Here is a 25079-nt window from a genome sequence, read left to right on the forward strand (position 1 = left end):
CCTTCCTTTGGTAGGCACCCCTCCTACAACCATCTCCAACTTCCCCACACCTGCTCTAGCCTGAATCCTCACTTCCCCGCTGTGTCCCCCTTTGATCTGGCTGACCTGCAAAGCCTCACACAGGCTTCCTCCAGCCGCCCCAGTGCCTCAGCCCTGGAGTGCTTGCTGCTTCCTGCCCCGCGGCTGCAGGAGTGCGAGTTGCTCGGCCTTTAAGGATTCCTAGCCAGAGATGCAATAGCAAAGGGCCACGTTTCCAAAGGAATCCAGGACAGGTTTCCAGGTGCTCAGCCCTTACAATTGGGGCCTGCACCTTGGTGGTACTGAGCACATGCTCCTGTTGCTTTAGCTGTAGAGCCATTGCTGCCACTAGAGAGACAGCGTCCACATCCCTTCCCAAGCAGGAGGATTCTTGGGAACAGTTCCTGGAAAGACAGGGTCTAAAACTGCAAGTATCAGATTGAGACTTGGCAGAAGCACTTAGAGCAGCAGGCCCCAAACCGCTCAGTGCATTGGGTGCACACTGACATTCTGATCCCCAGTTGCACAATGGGAGCAGAACGCTCTGGCCTCAGTTGTGAGTGCTGTCCCCTGCTTGGGCACGTAGCCCATAAACTATCGGTCCTCTGGCAGTGAACACTCCCAGGATGGCCTCTCGAAGGCAGCATTGCCCAGGCTTTTGGGAGCCTTTCAGGAAAACAAAGATCCATTTGGCCAGAGGGTCAGAAAATGGAGAAGGGCAATTACTGTTTGAGGACAATCCGTGAGACACCATTCTGCGCGACTGGGTGCAGGCCACGAGCACAAGGCATAGGAGGCAAGATGGGAATCAGACTTACTCTTCTTTTAGGGCAGAGCACAAGCCAGTCTGCTAAGCTTAGGGCCTCCAATGACAAGGGCATTTTGCAGTGACAAAGACCTTCAGGATGTAAACTCCCAACTGCAGCAGGGATCTAGGCTGGGAAGGAACACACTAAACTCCAAAATGACAAAATTTGCATTTAATTTACATAGTAAAGGTTACAGGTAAAAAGCTAAACAGAAAGTGTGAAAAGGCCTATTACACAAATGTACAAACTTCTGTACAAAGCCCATGGATTTCATGCCATCCCCTCCTTCCTGGCCCATAATAGCCACAGAGCTCTGAAATAACGAGAGCTTGTACAAACCCAACGAGGAGAAGAGCTTCAAAACAACAAGCAGGAAAGTTCCCCTTCCCCAGGGAGATCCTGCAAAATAAAGTCTGTTCAACTTTTACTTGCCCCAGCTGGTCACATCCTAAAGAGTTGCCTTCATAACACAGACAGGCAGGAAAGAGAAAAATCCTACAGCCTGGGAAGAAGAAGAACTGAAAATCTAGGAAGTCGTAAGTGGACTTTGGAGGATTTGGAATAGGAACGACTAAAGAGGAACACAAGCCGTTTAGCATGACAACCTAAAACATGGTGTGTTACAATCATACCATGGAGAAATGGCACCAGGAAAAGCTCCAGCATCTAGTAGTTTGAGCCAGACATGATGGAGAGGGGGAGGGAACCAGCCAGGCCATAAGGGAGGTCAACCAATCCTGGCTGGGGTAGTTACTAGCTCATTTTTATACCACAAACATGATAGAATTTGTCATTCTGCGGAAGCAAACATTACACAGATTTTGGAACATCTGTCCAAAGCAGTTCAAGGGTGTATGGCCAGATCTGATACATTACAGGGCAGCATAACTCTGATGGCTGTCAGGTTTTGGCAACACTAGTTTGCCAGGTAACTCCTCACAATGCACTACTAATGACCCACCAAGGATGTTGGGTCATATTTTAGGGCACATTCTGGAGGAATTTCCAGAAATAATATGGTGACTAATTAGATGAACTGTTAATCACACAATATAAAGGCTCCTGAATAAGCCTAGGTCAACGTAGCACTGCTTTCTCTAGGTATTTACTTAAAGCAAAATACTGAATGAACGTAAAATTTCAGTTTTAGAAACTAAAGATGAGGATTTGTAGGAGTATTTCCAGTCAAATTTCTCATTTTGTTCAACTGAAAGAAAACAAAGAGGTCAAACCAGAGCACTGTGTACCCAAGCTCGGAAAAGCTGCTTTTGTTTAGATGAGGCAGGATTTTACATTCCACTGAGAAACTACCATCATTGCAGGAATCTGCTGCTTGTCTTTAACCCCTGCCCTCTGCTGTTAACAGGGGAAAAAGGACAACATACAGAAGACTGCACACAGTTTTATTCTTTAATCATTAAAACCCATGTAGTTTGTAGGTGACCAACTCATGGCTGCTGGCTGACTAGCTGCTCCTAATCACAGACCTATGACACCTTGTATGCTCACAAATCTTGAGGGGTGTGTGTGTGTGTGTTTGTTTTCTTCAATAAAAGATATTTCATTTCAGCTGAAAGATTAAAAACCATATTAAAAAAACCAAGTGTCCCTATTTGTGTCCTCTAACACCTCGAATATTAGAGCAGAAGGGTTTTTAAAAACGAGTTCACATTAACCATTTCTTTGCTGTTTGCCTTTTGTGTTTAACAGAGGGTGATAAGTAGAAATTGACTAGTCAGTTTCACTTTTATTTCTTGTCCATTTCACCTCCAGCTTCTCAAGAGCTACCCAGATGCTGCAATGTTTTAGGTTGCAAGTACAAAGGAATGTTTACAGCCAAACTAAAAGCGTTTATGTGATTTTGTAACGGTAAAACAATAAAGCCATTCCATTTATATTACATTTTGTCATGTTTTAAAGTTACACACAAAAGCCTGATTTAGTACTGAATTTAGGCCTGCTATTCTTGAGGTAGTGCATACTGCCCTGAGCAGTCTAGCTGGAGCGAGGTTACTCATAGTAGTCAGCACTACACCTAGTTGATCTGTTTGCAGGATCAGGCCATAAACGTGGGGCTGAATTACTTGACAGTGTCCTTTTAACTTATGGAGCGTAATGGCTAAGGGAAAAGGCTGCTGGCCTTTTGGATTCAAAAGGAGGTGGGAGGTGTTTTTTTTTTTTTTTACAGACAAAAATGTTTTGAAGACAGATCTTTGAGGGACATTTCACTCCTCCAATCTTGATATTACATGTGGTTAGGACACAAACTTTAAAAGATGATACTGCACGGGAACAGTTTCTCAAGTTCATCGCTCCCACCCCCAAACAAAGCCCATCTCAGATCAGTAGCGAAGGGGTGGGCTTCTTGCCTGGCCAAGCCTCCTTTGCATATTTCTTCTTCTTCGGTTCATTCACAGCTTCAGGATTAAAGACGGCAGGGTTAGGAGCAGGGTTCATGCTAACCGTCGATGGCACAACGGGAGTCAAGTCCACCTCTGGGGCAAGATTGGGGTAGGGCATTGGCAGGCCTCCAATGAGTGCTGTCCCATGAATGCCATGCGATTGGGAACCTGCCTCATTGTGAGTGGGAGGCAGGCCACCATACAATCCTCCACCGTAGGGGAAGTTCTGCATTCGCCGTGTTACAGACTCATCCATGCCCAGCGAGCCTGGGTTTTCCATCCGTTTCTTCTGCAATTGGAGGGAAGAAAGAACTATTTAGTGAATGGTTCACAGCATGGAGGACCAGAACAAGAAGCCACTTTAACTGGATCCCAGCTAATTTTTTCACCTTCTCCTCAAACACCACAAATGGTCACCATGTACACCACGCTTAGCTTTGTCCCATATGAAGCAGTTAGCCTGTCCATGTCTGTGTATCTTCTTCCCCATCACCCCAGTTGGCTTTCCTTTGGGGCTGCCACTGAAGTCACTCCCAAAGCTCTCACTGATGCAGAGTGCAGGACAGACTGAGGGCATGTCTACAGGACAAACTCAAGTCAACTTAAGTTAAGTTGAGACACAGCCACTGCAATAATTAGTTACTGTGGCTTTTCAGGTCCACCACTACCCTCCTTCTGTCAGTGGAGCACATCCTCTCCAGAAGCACTTGCACTGACTAAACGGGGCAGTGTGCGGGGGCTGAGAGCACAGGCTCTCAGTTCCAGGTGGAGCTCCCCTGCTGGGAGCCTGAAGGGCAGCCCGGCCCCAGAGCAGAGAGTGCCCCCACCTGCCCTGGAGTGACAACCCGAGCTGTGAGCCAGGTGTGGGGTTCACGGCAGGGAACCTTCCAGACTTTCTGTCAATTTCACAGCTCCAGCATTGACAAGAATGACAGCCAACAGCTGATGCAAGTAATGCAGTGTCTACATGGACACTGTTGCCTTAACTATGCCGATGCCTCTCATGGACGTGGAGTTAATATGTTGGTGTAGTACGGCACTTACATCGGTGGGAGCAAGGCTGTAGTGTCCACACTGACATAATTCGGTTGATGTAAACTGCCTTACGTCAACTTAACTCTATAGCACAGACCAGTCCTGAGTGCTGGAAGCATTAGGTAGGGTTTAGTTTATGGAATAGACTAAGCTTCCCATCTTTGCCTCCCGAGCTTGCTTGCCCGACCTGCATGTGTCCAGAAGGCATGGCTGAGTGGGCATGGTTTCTGAAGTATATTTCTTTACCTGGATACAAATTAACAAACAGGGCTGTCTCTGGATTATGAGTGGCAGATTTTGTGTCTTGCTTTTGATCACCCAGGTCTTTTTACAGAGCAGTTCTAAATTAATTTAGAACGTAAGTAATCTTATGAGTAACTCAAAGTATTCCTTCCCATGAGCACTGCTTTGTACTTGTCAATATGAGATTTCATCTGCAATCACATTGTTAGGCTATTCTGAAGTTCCTCAGTCTTCTTTAGTCCTGAGTAGCTTACATAATGGTGCCATCTGCAGACTTGCCCACTTCATTGTTCCCTGCCTTCCCACAGAAAAAGTGAATGTATCAAACCTCACCAGTCCTAGTATGCAACTTTCTCTGACACCCACCGTTAACCTTTTCTCATGTAGAAAACAGACCATTGATTCCTATTTGTTGTTTTCTGTTCCTTAGCCAGCTTCTAATCCAGTGGTGGGCAGCCTGCGGCCTGTCAGGGTAATCGGCTGTCAGGCCGCGAGACAGTGTTTACATTGAGCATCCGCAGGCATGGCTGCCCACAGCTTGCTGTTTCTGGTCAATGGGAGCTGCGGGAAGCAGTAGCCAGCACATCCCTGTGGCTTATGTCACTTCCCGCAGCTCCCATTGGCTGGGAACGGCAAACTGCAGCCACTGGGAGCTGTGGGCAGCCGTGCCTGCAGACAGTCAAGGTAAACATTGTTTCGCAGCCTGACAGCCGATTACCCTGATGGGCTGCGTGCGGCCCACCACGGCTCTCGTCCATGACAGTATTTTGTGTCTCACCCTATAACACCAAAAAACACAGCCAAAGAATTTTTAGAAAATTGATCTTCAATTTTGTAAACACTGCCTAAATTATGAACCTGAACAGACCTGCCAGTTTCCCTTTAATCCATCTGAACACAAAAAGAAAACACTGACAATTCCACCACCCTAATGCACAATATTTAAGACAATAATTCACGCTATAGATTACAAATTACAGATGAAGTTTTTTGGTTAGATTTGGAAGTTAATTTGTACCTTAACTGGGACCACTGCTGTCTGTACCATGTTTCTGAAACGCCCAACTGAAGGGTCCACGTCCTCTGTAAGCATGAGAAGGATGAGGCGTTTAGTATGAAGGCTACAAGAGAGGGTGCACACTGCCGTGTGCACATCGCATGCAAGTGCACCTCTATATGGAAGTGTCATATGGACCTTCCCTTCAGAAAGCAGCAGTTCAGGAGCTGTATGTGCACAGTAGAGAAACTAAGATCCTTCATTCTGCTGGGGCCATCTAGTGACAGTGGGCTCCCAATTTATTCAGGCTGGGAAGAGCTGGAAGAACTGTTGACCCTTGGGGATGGGTGTTGATATTGCTTAGGTTACAGTTGTCCCAATGGTTAATTTACCGTACCCACCTTCCTTCCAGACTGACTCTGCCAAGCTTCAACTTCCAGACAAACAAATTCAAATTGGAAATAAGGAACCTGAACAACTCACGCTGGCTGATGCTTGAAGTGGGGATGTAAAAGCTTAAACGGTTTAAGCATTAGGCTTACCGTTAACTGGAATTTAACCGTTAACTCCACCCTCTGGCTGCCAGAGGGCCCCCTCGGCGGGACCCACCCCCCAGCCGCCTATGCAGATTAGCAGGGGAAATTTGAGCTGTGGATCCAAACTCGGATCTGCCATCCCTGCAACTACAGGTGCTCACAGCATCTAGGGCTAGATTTTCAAAAACACTCAGCTCCCATTTAGACACCAAAATACGAGAGCTCAGCACGTATGGTGTTGAGTTCTAAGCCTCTACCACCTCAGGGGCTGCGTCTGGGTGCTCAGCAAGTGGCTCAGGAGCTGTAGGGGTTGAGGGACCTTATGTACTCCTCTTCTCAGGAGACGACAACAGCACGGTTCAGCTGGGAAGTGCCTCGGAGGGCACAACACCGATGTGGGGAAACGTGGGGGCTTCTCTGAAGGGCCAGTCCCCTTGGAGTCTCCAACTCAGATTTCTGTGTTTTCCAACTGACTGGCTCGCTGGCCATGGGGGGAATGAGGGGGGGGGGTGGCTCCAAATATGGGCTATTAGCACGCAGGCTCTCAGAGGGGTGGGGGCGAGGAGATAGGAGGGGCAAGATACACATGCTCACCTGGATTAATGATCTCATCATCGTCGCTGAATGTCACTCTGGAGTTCTTCCGTTTTCTCTTTGGTCTCTGAATATCCAAGTTCCCTTCCTCTATGGTGAGCGTCGAGATTCTCTTGTTGTGGGCTGTGTTAAACTCTGTCAGGTTCTAAGGACACAATCAGGGAGGAAATGGTCAGTGCAGCTATAACGCAGGCAGCAGCCATTGGAGAGCTGTGAGAGTTAACAGCAGAGCACAGCACATGACTTAGCCCCAGCCTTAAACCTCAAGGAAAGAATGGGGCAGAAGTGCCAGCTGCACTTTCTCGGTCCCCGTCCTGGTCTGCCCTTCACTAACTGACTGCAGGTGATGGGGCTACAGCAGGCACGGCTTGTGAACGAGCAACAGGGCTGGGGAACTGCCAGCGACCTGGTGTGGGTCTGCCTGGGGTGGAAGAAAATAGCCCAGTGATTTTTCTGACAGGCACTCAGCCGTTATACAAGAGGTGCTGGAAAGCAGCATGAAGGTAAGCCTATTCTAGTGGCATAAGATGGCTTGTGAGTGCCTGTCTGCAGCAGGCACCCCTAAAACCATCTACAGTGCCAGGGAAATGAGCCCCAAGGACACTCAAGCCAATGGTGGGGAGTGCTATCCAGTAAGAGGCACAATGCTCTGTGGTGCTCACATCAAGCTCGGTCTCCTCCTCCGGCAGGCCCAGCAAGCCCTTCAGCTCCTCATCATCACCACCCATTTTTTCATCTCCTTTAACCGCGGATGGCAGTGTCTGCGGCTTCTCTCGCAGAGTATACGCCCGCGTAGAGGCGCCAAATGAAACTGTGGAGTCAATGGGAATCTGTTGGGGTTTGTGAGGTTCCAAACGGATGTGACCCAAGAACGTGCCATGTGCTGAGGAGAATATCAGAATGAAAAAACAGACGGTCACTGGGGAACTGGAACACTGCCGTAAGGTCAAAACCCAGGCGTGAATGGCTGGATATATACACGTCACTGCAGTAACGCTATCACCCAAACATCCCATGCAGGGGGCTCACTCCCAAACACCAAGGGGTCAGCACTCCCCTAATAACTCGAACAGAAATGACAAGTACACTTCGGTTTCAGGCTTCCTCTAACACTTCTAGCTACCCCTTGCTTGTATCCAGCTGCCTGGAACAGGCTGGAGCTCCCTTGAGTTCCCGATCCTGAGAAAGTGCCCTACACAATGGAGATGTAGCTTAAATAAGCTTTTTTTACTATTTCAAGTTATAACAGTTTTGAAGGGAAGGCCAAGTCCCTCTGTAACCTCACTGCCATGCTACCACTCTGATCTACTCCAGAGCCTGGAAATACTGTCACCAATCACTGAATGAGGGAGGGGCACTGAGTGACGCAAGGAGTCCCTCTACCCCCAGCTTGCGTCAATCTCAGAATGAACATGTTCGTTCATATCCCAGATGCCATAGTTTCCCCACATGGCAAAATGTGACTGGAAAGGAATATAGCTCTGGGGATGTTCAAGAAGGTGTGAGCATTGGGATGTAGAACATTGGAAGTGTTACAAGATCTCAATCAATAAGAAGTTAACACAAACTCAATCCTTATGCATCAAAACATTCTTTCAAACATCTTTAAAATCCAACCAGTCAAATTATCAAGTCACCCTACACCCGCTCCCTGGTTAAATGCCAAGTTACTTACTGCTGTTAAGGTCTATGAGGAAAACCCTCTTAAGATGTTTGTGATACACCAAGGCGGCATGGACCCGAGAGCAGGACTGGTGATCAATGGTAAAATCGCACAGATCAGGGTTTCTCCCAAATAGATAATATTTCTTCTCATCAATGATCAGTTTCTGAGGTAGAATATTAAATGAATACCAGCGTTACCTTATGAGATTCATACAACCTCCCAGATCGTCCTAAAACACGGACTCTAGAACATGAAGCAAACAGATCAAAACCCATCACAATCTCACAAATCTTTAGCAAACTAGTAGAGAAAGGAAAAAACTATGCATGACATAGGAAGTGATACATGGTCTCAGCATATTAAAACCTGTCGGATAACATTTCAATGTTGTCTTGAACTGATCAAAGGAAATTCAAAGAAAGCTCTGCTTTATAAAATCAGAGCAACTGGAGATGGAAGACACCTATTGGGTCCTATCCAGTCCACCACCCTGAGGCCAGTGCAAAACACAGTTTTGGAAGGGATAAAAACACACTATGCTTCAGGGCTTAAACCAATCTAACTATTAGGTATTAGAATGAGGCTGGGGGAGAGGGGAAGAGATTACCCCACATGTGCCTACTGTGGGGTTTCTCACACCTTCCTGTGACATATCTGCTACTGGGCACGGTCAGAGACCGCATACTGGGTTAGATGGACCTTGGGTCCAATGCAGAATGGCGAGTCCTATGTTCCTATGCAGAATTGTGCCTCCATTGTGTTCTCCAGAGCTTTATTTGGCCTAGTTGGTTTCTCCAGTGTGTTTTCACCCACAACCAAATCCACCTATTAGCCCATTTCTTCTGTTACTCATCTTAGCTTTTCCTTCTTACTCTGGCTCTCCACACTTATTGTATAAACAAAGTCGTTTGTTTAAACTGGATTAAGTTGGGCATGCATGACATCCCCTCTATGTAAAACCTAAAAAAGCAAGGTACCAAGTTATGAGACACTATGCCCCAATGCTAATAGAGTATTTCCACTGACAAGTGACACACTCAAAAGGAACTTCCTTCTGCCTGCAGATAGTAAGGAAACACTAGCCACCACCACGTTAATCTTCCTCATGGCATAACAAAACCTTAATTAGAACTGCAGAAACATCAGCTGATATTTAGGGTCGACATATGTGCATTGGTTAGGTATGTAATGTGGCTTATGGGGAAAGTAATTTAGAGGATTAAGGATCTGGATGGATTAAGATTTAAACAAACACAGTGACTCACAAAGTCCCCATGCCCTTCTAAGTCATGGAACTTCAAAACCTCCAACTCAAACACTGGAAGACCAGGAAATGCTTACTTAAGGTGCTGCACACCACACAACTCTGCCTCTGTGTGGACGCATATAGGACCATTACAGCACCCTAGTCAACAAAAGCCGATATTTTCCCTGTGCCTTAGCACCAATGTAGGGCTCCTATTCATACAGTCTGATGGAATGGGCAGTGGGCTGCATGGCAACATCACAGTGAATACAAATTCATAATTTTTTAAAAAGTGTTTTTAATTTAAATGATTAAAATATAGTATCTTTACATAATTTAAAAAATAAAATTAAAGCAGTACTTCTGTTGCAAAGTCTAAAATAACTTGGTGAAACTAAACTGGTGGAAGTCACTGGCTAAGCACCTGGAACCAGAGTTTGCTGAAGTGTTGAACAAGTTTTTGATGGCAGTAGCTTCTTTTGTAGGTGCAAAGATAGTTTCTTCATTTCAGTTTATTCAACTAGTTCAGTTCAACGATTAGTTCTTTCAAAGTTAAGAAGCCAATTGGGAGCTGAAAAAGCAGGAAAGCTTGGTTTCCTCTTACAGTCTATGGATAAAAACTAGGTTTAAGAGGATATCTACTAATTCTAAAGTAATGAAGGAATGGAGTATTTTAAACAAGACAAGAAGAAATTCTTCCGCTCTACTCCACGATGATTAAGCCTCAACTGGAGTACAGTGTCCAGTTCTGGGCGCCACATTTCAAGAAAGATGTGGACAAATTGGAGAAAGTCCAGAGAAGAACAAAAATGATTAAAGGTCTAGAAAACATGACCTATGAGGGAAGATTGAAAAAATTGGGTTTGTTTAGTCTGGAGAAGAGAAGACAGAGGGGACATGATAACAGTTTTCAAGTACATAAAAGATTGTTACAAGGAAGAGCGAGAAAAATTGTTCTTAACCTCTGAGAATAGGACAAGATGCTTAAATTGCAGCCAGGGTGGTTTAGGTTGGACATTAGGAAAAATGTCCTGTCAGTGGTTAAGCACTGGAATAAATTCCCTAGGGAGGTTGTGGAATCTCCATCATTGGGGATTTTTAAGAACAGGTTGGACAAACACCTGTCAGGGATGATCTAGATCAGGGGTCGGCAACCGGTGGCTCGCGGCTCGCCAGGGTAAGCACCCTGGCGGGCCGGCCCGGTTTGTTTATCTGCCGCGTCGGCAAGTTCGGCCGATCGCGGCTCCCACTGGCCGCGGTTCGTGGTCCCAGGCCAATGCGGGAGGCAGGAAGCGGCGCGAGCCGAGGGATGTTCTGGCCGCGGCTTCCTGCCTCCCGCATTGGCCTGGGACCGCGAACCGCGGCCAGTGGGAGCCGCGATCGGCCGAACTTGCCGACGCGGCAGATAAACAAACCGGGCCGGCCCGCCAGGGTGCTTACCCTGGCGAGCTGCGAGCCACCGGTTGCCGACCCCTGATCTAGATAATACTTAGTCCTGACTTGAGTGCAGGAGACAGGACTAGATGACCTCTCAAGGTCCCTTCCAGTTCAATGATTCTATGGTGACCTGAAACAATTAGTTCCATTCAATAACTTCCTTTGTTTAATAAATCAGTTTCATTTGCAAAGCATGTTTTGACAAAACGTTCTGATAAGAAAAAAAGGTTATGTATCCAGCACATTTAAGGTAGTTTTATTGAGCTAATACTTTAAAAAGTCCTGTTTTTAATTAACTTTTTATCCAGATACAGCTTAATGTAAATTAATAATTAATCTAGTAAATAAAAAAATGCATCATTCACCATTTTCTAACAATATAAAATGGGAACATTAAGAATCTGAATACATTTAAATTAAGTTATACAACTACTTAAATGAGCATGCACAGATATAGTTTATCCTACTGGTCAGCAAAAAAAAAAAGGCACTAAATTTAATGCAAAGGCTATATTTAGTAGCAAATCAACATATTTTAGTTGTTACCAACCAATGAGAATCAACCCTTCATTAGGAAAATTAAAAACTACAAAAGGTAAAACATGATTTAAATCATTGATTTGAATCAAGGTTTCCTGTTTGTTGATTTAAAGTCATTTTGACTTAATTTACACTGAGCAGCACTGATGTGGGGACATGTGCTGCTGATTGGTGGTGTGGAAGAAAACAAGTCCTCACTCTGCATTTGTTAGCAACAAGTCAGACAGTTTATTACGAGCAATTGCAAGGGAAGACTGCAGTCGGACAGGGGGCCCCCCGACCTTAGGCAGATCTTCCCCCTACAAGCAGTGTAAGATGAACATTCATACCTTCCCATTACATATATCATACATCAACGGCTAACAGTTATCCTTTGTTTATACAAACTCCCTTCAGACACTACCTTATCTCAAGATTTCTGCTTAAATGAGCATTCTATCCTTATCAACTAAAAGCGAGGCGAGAATTGAGAAGAGAAAACAGCATCTCTTACAACTCTCGTGTTGTTAGGGATACCTTTCATTCTATCCTTAAACTGACTAAACATTTACTCTGCTTTTAATTCTGCTACCACAATAGTGATCACACTGACTTGCCTTTTCTCCTTGCTGCCACCTGCACAACCACAATTAGAGATGCTAGCAATACATTAAGGATCTCTTTTGATTGTTTTTCTGCAATTTAGGAAAATATTCCCCACTGCCCAAAGAATGTTACAAGGGGTGATGTCCCAAAGAGGGGCTGCATTAAGGTTGTATTGTGTGTGAAGCAGCAGCTTAACTTGGGAAGACTTTAACTGAGCAGTTGCTGGTTTTCAAGAGCTTGAGGTTCCAAGAGCTGAAGTCCCATCTAGTGGAAGAGCACAGGGGCTTTAGGCAGAGCCCTCAAAGTTTCTTGTAAATGAATGTTGCTCTTCAAGTCACTCAATTCCTCCAGCTCCTCATCATTTAAGATGCTCTTCCTGCTCTTTTGTTTGTTAATCTTTCTAGTAATATGGATGCCTAGAACTGATCTCAATATTCCATATGCAATCTTCTCAGGTCTATAGTTGGAAGGCCTGGGGAAGGCTGACAACGTCTGTGACTAAGGACCAAGTCATACAGTGAGGGGCAGAGCCAGGAACAGGCATCTCGACTTCTATTCCTGTGCCTCATCAACAGATACAAAATTGCATTGGGCTCATTTTCTTTGCAAACCTGTCTAATTAGCTGTCCATTATCACCTTTAAGTCTCTTTCAGCATTACTGATGTTTTGGTTTTTATTCCCCATTGAATCTGTTTCAGATTAATTTTCCTCACATGGATTAACACACATTTTCCAAACTGAACCTCGTTTTGTTTTCTGCTTTTGTTTTTAAGTGCTCTGCCCATTTGTATTATGTATTTCTCTGCTCACATGGCATTTGCAGCTTCTCACAATTTAATATTCACTAATGAATGTTTAGCAAATTTCATGTGTTTATTCTCTTTTCTAGATCATAACCCAAAGATTTAAAGACAAGGCACAAGTCCTCTGCCAACTCATTATCATTTATCATCATCCCTTACCATCAGGCCTGCAGCCAGTTTTCAATCTACATGATCGTGTTCATATCAGAGTCAATTTGAACAAATGTTCTGAGCATAACTTCATGAGACATTATCAAATGCTTTGCCAAAACCCAGAACATATCACAACTTCTGCATTCTATTCACCCACCAATTGTGTCATCTGGACCTGTTGATTGGTATATGTTCACATTTTTCATATATTCCCATACCTGCTCTTTGTGAACAGCAATTTTTACAAGATCTTCCCTTACTTCCAAATTAACCAAAATATAAAAGTTTGGACAAGACAGTTTTACAAGAATATGGCGATCTTAAGCACCAAATAATACTTCGGAGGTGGCTTTTTCCTCCACCACATGCACTTCCTAAGAAGAGCTCTTCCCATTCACATTAGCCTCTCTGGCTAGTATCTTTTTGCTGCCCTTGTCTTTTTACTGTATGTCTTAATGGATTCCGGTTTGTTTGGTTACATTGGTGTTTCAGAGAGATTTTTCTCAAGAACTCATATTTTATCTGAGCATTTCTTTGCAAAGTCATATTGTCTGTTTCTTGTCCTTTTAATTCTGAGGTCAACTGCACCTTAATCATGGCAGGTTTTAGGATTCTCCAAACTTTTCACCCCAATGGATTTATTGCTTCTTCCAAAAGTGTCTTACTCACTAGATTCAGTTCCCCAGGTGGTTTTCCTGAATTCAATACCTTTCATAGAATATTAGGGTTGGAAGAGACCTCAGGGGGTTGGTCATCTAGCCCAACCCCCTGCTCAAAGCAGGGCCAACACCAAATCTAAATCATCCCAGTCAGGGCTTTATCAAGCCGGGCCTTAAAAACCAATAAGGATGGAGATTCCCCCACTTCCCTAGGTAATCCATTCTAGTGCTTCACCACCCTCCTAGTGAAATAGTGTTTCCTAATATCCAACCTAGACCTCCCCCACTGCAACATGAGAACAAGAAGCAATGGTCTGTCATCTGCCACCACTGAGAAGAGCCTAGCTACATAGTCTTTGAAACCCCCTTCAGGGAGTTGAAGGCTGCTATCAAATCCCCCCTCACTCTTCTCTTCTGCAGACTAAATAACCCCCATTCCCTCAGCCTCTCTTCGTAAGTCATGTGCCCCAGCCCCCTAATAATTTTCATTGCTCTCCACGGGACTTTCTGTAATGGGGCGGGGGGGAGAATGGACAGAATATTCCAGGTTTGGCCTCACTAGTGCCAAACCGGGGGGGTGGGGGGGGGTACTGTAAGAACTTACCTTGGAATTTTTCATTCTTACTTCTAGTCCCAAGGGGCTGGAGAAGAGTCAATGTAATTTCTCATTTACACCAGTACATAAGAACGGCCGTACCGGGTCAGACCAAAGGTCCATGTAGCCCAGTATCCTGTCTATCAATGGTGGCCAATGCCAGGTGCCCCAGGGGGAGCGAACCCAACAGGCAATGATCAAGTGATCTCTCTCCTGCCACCCAGCTCCACCATCTGACAAACAGAGGCTAGGGACACTATTCTTACCCATCCTAGCTAATAGCCATTTTTGGACTTAGCCACCATGAATTTATCCAGTCCCCTTTTAAACACTGTTATAGTCCTAGCCTTCACAACCTCCTCAGGTAAGGAGTTCCACAAGTTGACTGTGCGCTGCGTGAAGAAGAACTTCCTTTTATTTGTTTTAAACCTGCTGCCTATTAATTTCATTTGGTGACCCCTAGTTCTTGTATTATGGGAATAAGTAAATAACTTTTCCTTATCCACTTTCTCCACATCACTCATGATTTTATATACCTCTATCATATCCCCCCTTAGTCTTCTTTTTTCCAAGCTGAAGAGTCCTAGCCTCTAATCTTTCCTCGTATGGGACCCTCTCTAAACCCCTAATCATTTTAGTTGCCCTTTTCTGAACCTTTTCTAGTGCCAGTATATCTTTTTTGAGGTGAGGAGACCACATCTGTACACAGTATTCGAGATGTGGGCGTACCATGGATTTATCTAAGGGCAATAATATATTCTCAGTCTTATTCTCTATCCCTTTTTTAAATGATTCCTAACATCCTGTTTGCTTTTTTGACTGCCGCTGCATACCGCGTGGACATCTTCAGAGAACTATCCTTGATGATTCCAAGATTTCTTTCCTGATTAGTTGTAGCTAAATTAGCCCCCCCCCCCATCATATTGTATGTATAGTTGGGGTTATTTTTTCCAATGTGCATTACTTTACATTTAATCCACATTCAATTTCATTTGCCATTTTGTTGCCCAATCACTTAGTTTTGTGAGATCTTTTTGAAGTTCTTCACAATCTGCTTTGGTCTTAACTATCTTGAGTAGTTTAGTATCATCTGCAAACTTTGCCACCTCACTGTTTACCCCTTTCTCCAGATCATTTATGAATAAATTGAATAGGACTGGTCCTAGGACTGACCCTTGGGGAACACCAATAGTTACCCCTCTCCATTCTGAAAATGGACCATTTATTCCTACCCTTTGTTCCCTGTCTTTTAACCAGTTCTCAGTCCATGAAAGGCTCTTCCCTCTTATTCCATGACAACTTAATTTACGCAAGAGCCTTTAGTGAGGGACCTTGTCAAAGGCTTTCTGGAAATCTAAGTACACTATGTCCACTGGATCCCCCTTGTCCACGTTTGTTGATCCCTTCAAAGAACTCTAATAGATTAGTAAGACACGATTTCCCTTTACAGAAACCATTTTGACTTTTGCCCAACAATTTATTTTCTTCTATGTGTCTGACAAATTTTATTCTTTACGATTGTTTCAACTAATTTGCCCGGTACCAATGTTAGACTTACCGGTCTGTAATTGCCGGGATCACCTCTAGAGCCCTTTTTAAATATTGGTGTTACATTAGCTAACTTCCAGTCATTGGGTACAGAAGCCGATTTAAAGGACAGGTTACAAACCATAATGGTTCCGCAATTTCACATTTGTGCTGTAATGACTTCACAAGGTGCAAGACAGTGGCAAATCAATAACAATAAACACTAATTTTACAGCCTTTATCTGACTATGATGAAGGCTTGGTCTATACTAGGAAGTTGGTCGGTATAACTACGTTGCTCATGGATAAGAAAAATCCACCCCCCTAAGCAGGGCAGTTAAATTAACCTAAGCCCCTGAACCCCTCGTGTAGAAAGCCCTAGGACAAAGGGAGAATTCCCCTGTCAACATGTTGAACAGTGGTGTCCCCATAACTCTATAGCCTGGGGTGCTTTTATAGTGCTCTGCGAACATCTCCAGTTTGTAGCTCCGTTCCTTTTCCTTCTCCTCAGCCTCTTTGGCTTTCAGCTCCATGATTTTCTCACGTAGCTCTGTGGCTTGCCTGTGAGCCTCAGCTTCCAGTTGCTTTAGTCCCAGGGCTCATTCATAGGCTTCTCTCTCTCAGCTCTAATGCCTGCATTTTCAGTTTAATCTCTGCTTCTTTTAACCAATGCTTGCTTTCATTCTCTCTCCTTCAACTTCAATTTGGCCAAATCCATCTTTGTAGCTGCTGCACCTTTGCTCATTTTTTAAGCTTTTCTGTTCCTATTTCCCTTTCCCAAAATAAGCAAACAGAAAACAAAACTGTAACCCTTCTTTGACTGTTTTCAGCCACCACACTTGAATGTCACTTAAAATTGCTACCCCAATGCTTAAAGTGCAAACTTCACTCAGAAGGACAAGCTGTGCATATACCCTGCTCCTCGCAGCACCACAATCTGGAATGTTGAACAGTGGGGTCCCTGGAACTCTCTAGCCTGGGATGCCTTTTACACTGCTTTACTGCCAGAGCAGCCAGTCTTGGTCTGCTCATGAAGGCTTCAGTATGTAAATTTACTCCCAGCTAAATACATGAGCACTCTGACCAGTCACTCATGAATTACATATAGGGCAACACCCGCAAATTCTTTGTCCCAGTCTTGTTCCCCCAGAAATCTGCATCTTGTACTGTCCAGCACACTGCTCAACAATGCAAGCTCATAGAAAGTCCGTCAATTCATCAAAGGAAAATGATAATGTACCAACCTTGTTATGCCAAATGGAGTTTCTCCACACACTTTAATCCAAACACATACTGGTTAAAATAAACTTATTAACTACAGAAAGATTTTAAGTGATTGTAAGTGATAATGCATAAAAGTCAGGATTGGTTACAAAAGAAAATAAAAACGCAAGCTACTTCCTAAACTTTAACAAGTTAACAGAGCTTAAAGCAAGACTCTTTCACCACAAGTTGTAATAGTTCACAGACTGGATTTCCTTTCAGCCAGGGACCACTCTCCCAGTTCAGAGTCAGGTGTTCGTTGATGTCATGAGTAGAGAGATAGGAGGAGAATAGAGTTGGAGGTCTCTCTCTCTCTCATATACCAGCCTCCCCTCTTTGAGGATCTCCCCCGACCCCCCATTGAGGTGTAGATGACACGTAGTCCCCTGTGGACGTGAGGGCTGAAACATTCCAGAGATGCAATGTAAATTTCATATTCACACCTTCCCCCTGCAGGAGAATGGGTGCTTAAGCAGGTGATAGCCCACTTGACTTTACTGATACCTGTCTGGGGGTACCAGTGTGTCTGTCTCTGAAAAATGGTTTGTGGGTGTTACTCAGACTTAAAATATTTCAGTAACAATCATACAGTAGAATTTCAACTTCACATAGTTTTCTACACATATTTCAATGGGATAATAATGTTTAGCAGATTAAGAGTTTTCAAATGATACCTCAAGTCAAATTTTATACAAAGTATATCATAATCTTGTAAAAAGGGGTGACCACAACAGCATAAACTGTCACACCCCTCCTGTTGGCGTAGGAAGCATCTTCACTGAAGCGCTACAGTAGCACCACTGCAGCATTTGAAGTGTAGACAAGCTTGAAACTCCTCTGTGCCCCTGAGTTATAACCCAGTGTGATCCTCTACACACTGAGCTTAATACTTCATGGCTTGTTTTAATATTGCACTTCTCAGACCCAGCAATCACAAGTTATATCTCAGATCTCTACATGAGAGCTGGGATACAGATAGCTCGGTTAGTATCAAGTGCTTAGTAAATTTGTAAAGATTAAAGTGTTCTCTTACCTAGCCACTGCTAACTACAGGAAAACATGCAGAGCTTTTCGACTAGTCTAAACAGCTGACCCTTAAAAAGGACAGTCAACTTAAAGTCATATGTTGGGAACAAACATTTCTTCAGCTTTACCAACAACATTAGATTAGAAAGTGAAAATTTTTGAAATCCACTTTGCCTGTCACTATCTTTGCTCTTTTTACAGTCCTATGAAGTTGACCAATGAAAATCAGTGAAGTCAATTGCATTTTCAGGTTCTTGATGTCACAACACATTCAAGCCTTTACTCATGGTACAGCCAGATGTTTTACAAACTAGTGAGTGTTGGAATATAGGCCCTGCAGGATGAGTGAAAGATGAAGATTTTTTACCCTGAAGTTGATGGCTGTGACATGTGGCATATGGAAGAAGGGCAGGATAGGCGATTGCAAGACAAGAAACAATCAGAGCAGGGATGCCAGGGCATCAGAGTAGCACGTCAGAATCCCAATGAGGGAAATCACTTACTAAAGTGTTAAATATCTGCTATTTGACTATCGTCGCGCTCTGCACTCTACAACGCACACAAGACATAGTCCCTGTCCCAAGGAGCTTACATTCTAAACAGACAAACAATGTATTGCAGACAATACTAGGTGATAGGAGATGCATCAACAAAGTACTTAAAATAAGCCTGAAGACTTACTAGGTTCTCCCCCCCCCACAAATTGGGGTGGTTATGTTGTGTAGTAGAAAAAAAAATTGTGAATTAAAACTAGACTGTGGCTTGGGAAGAATACAATTAAATAAGTTCCAGAACATGAATTGTTAAAAGGGAAGAGAGAGGATTTTTGGAACCATAACCAAAATATGTACTTGATCTGCTGGTCCAATCTCCTGTGAGACAGGGGCAATTTTCCCTTCCTGGCCAAAGATCCTACAATATTGCTCACTGCAAGCCAGTGAACAGTGACTCCCAGCTCCTCAGGTTCGCTTCACCAGGCCTCAGATTCCTAATACTCCAATTTCTCCCTTAGCAGCATTACTTTGGCTGCCCCTACTTTGTAACCTTTCGCTCCCTGAACGGTTTTGTTCCCACTGCTGGACTCTAGGCAAGTGAGAAGCATTAACCTTTATTGTAAAAACATTACAACGCAAACTATAGCAACAAACCCCTGCAATAAGCAGCTCAGAATCAGTCGAATACTACTTACTTTGCATTGGACATTTGGGCTCCCCAGGCATTAGTTAAATGAGCTTCTGCTTACAAAACCAGGCTCCTGGAGCACTTCTGACAAGGAGGGCGGCTGGTCAGAATCCGAGACCAGCTACATGAAAACCTTCAATAGCATATATACTTTTAGGGGATAGGCAGACAATTCTGACCCAACATTTCAGTTTGGTAAAATAAGGCTTTGCACAAAGCAACAGTTTTGGAAATACTTGCTTTTTTTTTTTTGTTTGTTTAAATTGTGTTTTGTTTGAGATTTACCCATGTTCTAGAAAGATGAATTCAAACTCACCAGATGCAGAGAAGTGCTGCTAGGATGATAAGAGGAAGGGAGAACTCATCTTATGAGGGGAGATAAACTAGCCAAGTTCTTTTAAGCCTAGCAAAATGAAGGCTTAGAGGGAATAAGGCTGCTCTCTATAAATACAATGCAGGGTAAACACAAGGGATGGAGAAGAGCTCTCAAAGCTAAAGGAGAATTCTGGCGCAAACTGGCCATGAATGTATTTAGGTTGGAAATTAAAAGAAGGTTTCTAACCATCAAAGGAGTCAGGTTCTGGAACAGCCTGTCAGTAGGAAGAGTGGGGGCAAACCACCTCCTAACCAGTTTTAAGATGGAGAATGCAACATTTATTTACACGACTATATGAATGGCTACCTCTGAGAGCAAGAGACTAGACTTGCTGATCTGGAAGATCCCTTCCAGTCCTACATTCCTAAACCCAATCACCATGCCACCATGTAGCTGATGGATTCACAGCACAGCTTCCTGACTGGGACCCAGTGCACGTACACAACGGGGACTTTGCACTTCATCAAAATAAATTAACAATATTAAGCCTGGCTGACTGTGGTGAAAGGTTGGGGGCTGGATCACTGTTAATAAAAATAATAATTAAAAAAAAAGTGTGTCAGGGGAAGAAAGGGTCACTTTGAGGTGCGCATAGAGAGGGAAGGGTCACTTTGGGGTGTACATGGGAGGGGAAGACTAGGAAATAAAGCAATGGAATTCAATTCCCCATCAACAGATGGGTTAAATCCCATCTCCTTCTGCATCTAAATGCTTATTACATCTATTTTCATACCTCAATTAGTTTGTCTCCTTTGACTACATCCAGATGCAAGCCAGGAGGAGGTTTTCCTGCCCTGGAAAATAAGGAGAGAAATAAATATTGATGTGTAGTATTGTTAACATTGTACCATCATTCTATCAGTCCCAAACAAATCCAATCCAAATCCAGGTTTACTGCGAAAAATAATAGCCCCACAAGTGTCCTGTATGTGAGGTCCCAGATTTCTTTTGTGTACAGACAAAAATCTCTCTGTACTTACCAAGTTATTCAGTTGCCACAGCACACTGAGGTTAGATGGGCTTGAAACACTCACCAGAAACCTGCTAGCCATCAAAGGAAATCAACCAGCAAGAGATACACAAAGATAAGGGGGATAGTGCTGCCATTAACAACTTCCTTGGATAATGCCAGGTGAGAGAAACAGCCAACTCCCAGCTTCTGGAACTGGAGAAGGGCTGGGGTTGCTAACAAGGGCTGACCCTGCACCCTGCTTGGGGACTCCCATCTCTTGTATTAACTACTAGCTAGTAGATATCTGATAAACCTGAAGCCCCCTGCATATCTCTTCAGCTACCAGAAGCGAGACAGTGGTTTCCCCCACTGCTGCATTTTAGAACCTCCTGATTGTTGGGGAAACAGTGAGGACACATCTCTTGTACTTGTACATCTTTGGTACTCTACTCCTTCACTAGAAATACCCCCATTGCTTGCTTCTGGTGCTGCTCAAACGTTCTACGCAACTACATGATTCTCAGCTACACGCTGCCCACCAATTTCTGAATAGCTGGAGTGTAAGAGACCAGAGTCTCTGCTACTGTTGGGAAGCTCTGTACAATAGTAGTGACACTGAAGCATTGGGAAAGAAATTTGTAATTGAAGTTCACCTCATTGATTACCTGCAGAGGTCAATGTTTTGGGGATATGCTTCAGAACCATGTGGAAAACAGCATGTTGGGGGCTGTGCATGTGCTTTTCCAGATCTAAAATGTTTGAACAAAGGACACAGAAGAAATCACAGCCCTTATCCCTCATTTCCTTTCCTCCTCCAAAATTTAGCAGAAAATCTTTGTATCAAAGACCTCTCTTTGTATACAGTCTCACCAGCCACTACCTTAGCCTCCTAAAGACTCACTTCTGCTGTGATGCCTACAAAACACTGGCTGCTGCTCATAGCTAGGCAGATGAGAAGCCCCAGATTGTCTTTCTACTCCTTCCTTCCCCTACTCTTTGCACTTACTAACGTTACACTTCCTACCATTCCCCATCCTCTTTCTACCTGTAAGTTTAAACAAAAAACCAAAAACAAACAAAACCCCAAAACCCAAACACACACAAGAAAACACGCAGCTAACAAAATTGTGCCAATTCATTGTCTATGAATTTATTGCATGTTATATTTCCCTCCTCTACCCTTTGCATCTCAGGCTTTGTCTACACTACACTTTCTTCATTAAAACTTTTGCCGCTCAGGGATGTGAAAAAAAAAAAACACCATGAAAGTTTTAATGACGAGAAGTGCTGGTGTGGGCAGCACTTCAATCGCAGGAGCTGCTCTCCTGTCGATGAAGTTACTGCCCCTCGTGGGGGGTGGCTTTATTGTCACCAGGAGAGCTCTCTGGCCACGCTGCTTACCTTACAATGGCGCAGCTGCAATAGCACAGCCACACTGTTGTAAGGTGTGCAGTGTAGACTTGGGCTTAGAATCCAAGGCTTTCAGCGCAGGAACCATCTCTTCCCTATGTTTCTATAATGCCCAGCACGATGAAGCCCTATTCCTGGCTGAGGCCTTTTGGCACCACCAGAATAAAGGTGTTTATTGTTAACAGCAACATGTGGAAACCTTATGATTCTAGCAGAATCTGACACTCACTGGAAAAGGCTAGATCAGAACTCAGTGGCTCAATCCAGGCTGCCATGTTCAGGTTCCTAGGGAGACAAGGTGGGTGAGGCAATATCTTTTATTGAACCAACTTCTGCTGGTGAGAAAGAGAAGCTCTGGAGCACCAAAAGCTCTTCTTCAGGTCTGGGAAAGGTACCCCCAGAGTCACAGCTAAATGCAAGGTGGAATAGGTGGAAAGAGGAGGTTAGTGGGTTATGAAATTAAACTATATAAATAACAGGTAGACACTAAAAATCATGGTCTGAACAGACATTGGATTATAGCTTATTACAACAATCTAACCCACTAACCCCCTCTTTTTGTTTTAAGACTGCAGAGGTGTTAATGGGCCACTCTATCTTGAATGGTCCCTCGCAATATGTTTAGTTTAAGTAGCACAATCTGTTCCACTTTGCATTTAGCTGTGACTCGAGTACCTCTCCCAGATTTAAAGAAGAGTTCAGTGTGGCTCGAAAGCTTGTCTGTCTCACAAATCGAAGTTGGTCCAATAAAAGATATGTCTCTTTAATATCCTGGGATTAACATGGTTATTCACATGGCTGAAGTTGTGTAACTTCTATCAATCCCCCCCCAGTGTAGATCAGGCCTGAGTGTAGGAAACTGTCATCCCAAGCCCCAGGGTGGCAGGGTTCCGGCTGTCAGACACCTGGGGCTCACAGCCAGAACCGTCTGATGTGAGCAATGCAGGGTCTACACTGAGGTTGTGTTGACCTAACTATATTGACCTAAGCACTACGCCTCTTGTGCAGGTGGGGTTATTAAATCGGTGAAGTGGGTGACTTACATCAGCAGGAGCAACACTGTAGTGTAGGCCAGGCCTGTTGGGCCATTTCTCATTTTCCTCTGTAGCAAAGAAGTCTAGCTGGAGCATGCCATTTGTACTGAATGATGTTTCTACTACTGAGACTGTTTGCTAGAATAGTGTCTTTTCCAAGGAGATGGCCAGCCAGGCTTTCTGATACAAATACACCACTCAAAGCAGAACTCTCTCTTTGAAAAAGCAGCATGGGAAAGCTCCCCTTGATGACTGATGTAGTATATCAGTGTGGTGCTCTCCACCAGGATTTATACGGTTTTGAATGTGGGGAGGAAGTGACTTGAGGGTCAAGTGAATTTTTCTCCAACCTAGAACATTTATGGGAGGTCTGGTTTCCTTGGTTTTCCACTGCTCTGAGACTTTCCAAACCTGTGCACAATTATTTTTGGTTGAACAAACAAAAGATACTTTCTTACAGGCATTCTTTGGAACTGTACCCCCTTTTAAGAAGTCTTGTTCATCTTGGGCCATAATCATCACTGAGTGAATGCTGTCTAGCTGGGAAGAATAGACCTGTTTTAGACATTGTTCTAGTAGTCTCAGAGTCTAGCAAATGGATTGACAAGTGCAGGAGGTCATTAGCCCCAGAAACCTCAGATGGAACCATACTTTGTCTAAGTTGGGATATGGGTACTTTGATTGCTTACTGCGTCTCCTAAAACTTGCTTGAAAGAATATAAGCAGTTGTCAACTTGAAATCAAGAACGCCCCCCGTGGAAAGTAGAGTTGGGTAAAAGAACAGCTTTTTATTGTTGATCTTGAGCTCCAATTAATACTTCCTCAAAGCACAATGCACCCTGTGGAGGCTGATCCTTAAGTAGCTAGCCACCAAGAGAGCCAAGTGTTAATTTTTGGTATCTCAAATAAACAGATACTGGAAATAAGCAGATCAGAGAACTATCCATGATAGGTCTGTTTAAGATGTCCACACAGTGTGCAGAGGCAGTCAAAAAAGCAAACAGGATGTTAGGAATCATTAAAAAGGGGATAGAGAATAAGACTGAGAATATATTATTGCCCTTATATAAATCCATGGTACGCCCACATCTCGAATACTGTGTACAGATGTGGTCTCCTCACCTCATAAAAAATATACTGGCACTAGAAAAGGTTCAGAAAAGGGCAACTAAAATGATTAGGGGGTTGGAGAGGGTCCCATATGAGGAGAGATTAAACAGGCTAGGACTCTTCAGCTTGGAAAAGGGGAGACTAAGGTGGGGATATGATAGAGGTCTATAAAATCATGAGTGATGTGGAGAAAGTGGATAAGGAAAAGTTATTTACTTATTCCCATAATACAAGAACTAGGGGTCACCAAATGAAATTAATAGGCAGCAGGTTTAAAACAAATAAAAGGAAGTTTTTCTTCACGCAGCGCACAGTCAACTTGTGGAACTCCTTACCTGAGGAGGTTGTGAAGGCTAGGACTATAGCAGCGTTTAAAAGAGAACTGGATAAATTCATGGTGGTTAAGTCCATAAATGGCTATTAGCCAGAATGGGTAAGGAATGGTGTCCCTAGCCTCTGTTTGTCAGAGGATGGAGATGGAGGCAGGAGAGAGATCACTTGATCACTGTCTGTCAGGTTCACTCCCTCTGGGGCACCTGGCATTGGCCACTGTCAGTAGACAGATACTGGGCTAGATGAACCTTTGGTCTGACCCGGTACAGCCATTCTTATGTTCTTATTATGTTCTTATGCAGCAAGACTTTTTGTAAACCCTCTCAGACCTGTAGCAAGACTGCAAAGAATGATCCTTTTATAGCAGAGGTGGGTAGACTACGGCCTGTGGGCCACATCCGGCCTGCAGGACTGTCCTGCCTGGCCCCTGAGCTCCTGGCCCAGGGGGGCTAGCCCTGGCCCCTCTCCCACTTTTCCCCCCCTCCCCGCAGCCACGATCCTCCTTCCCTAACTGGCCCTCCATACAATTTACGAAACCCTCAGGCCA

General features: G+C 44.1%; 1 protein-coding gene and 1 non-coding gene across 2 annotated transcripts in view; both read right to left on the reverse strand.

The window, feature by feature from the left end:
* Window positions 1-983: 983 nt before the first annotated feature.
* Window positions 984-25079, reverse strand: part of PPP1R8 (protein phosphatase 1 regulatory subunit 8) — a 30269-nt gene continuing 6173 nt past the window's right edge. Inside the window, exons 2-7 of the mRNA XM_044998065.1 lie at window positions 20427-20487; window positions 8310-8463; window positions 7297-7517; window positions 6635-6779; window positions 5526-5590; window positions 984-3518 (exon numbers count right to left, since the gene is read on the reverse strand). Coding sequence (XP_044854000.1) covers window positions 3165-3518; window positions 5526-5590; window positions 6635-6779; window positions 7297-7517; window positions 8310-8463; window positions 20427-20487 — 1000 coding nt within the window. The 3' untranslated portion in view covers window positions 984-3164. The remainder of the gene's footprint in view (window positions 3519-5525; window positions 5591-6634; window positions 6780-7296; window positions 7518-8309; window positions 8464-20426; window positions 20488-25079) is intronic.
* Window positions 17945-18109, reverse strand: LOC123355613. The gene has a single exon (XR_006575161.1).

This window comes from Mauremys mutica, chromosome 23, assembly GCF_020497125.1.
Source record: "Mauremys mutica isolate MM-2020 ecotype Southern chromosome 23, ASM2049712v1, whole genome shotgun sequence".
Lineage (NCBI taxonomy): Eukaryota > Metazoa > Chordata > Testudines > Geoemydidae > Mauremys > Mauremys mutica.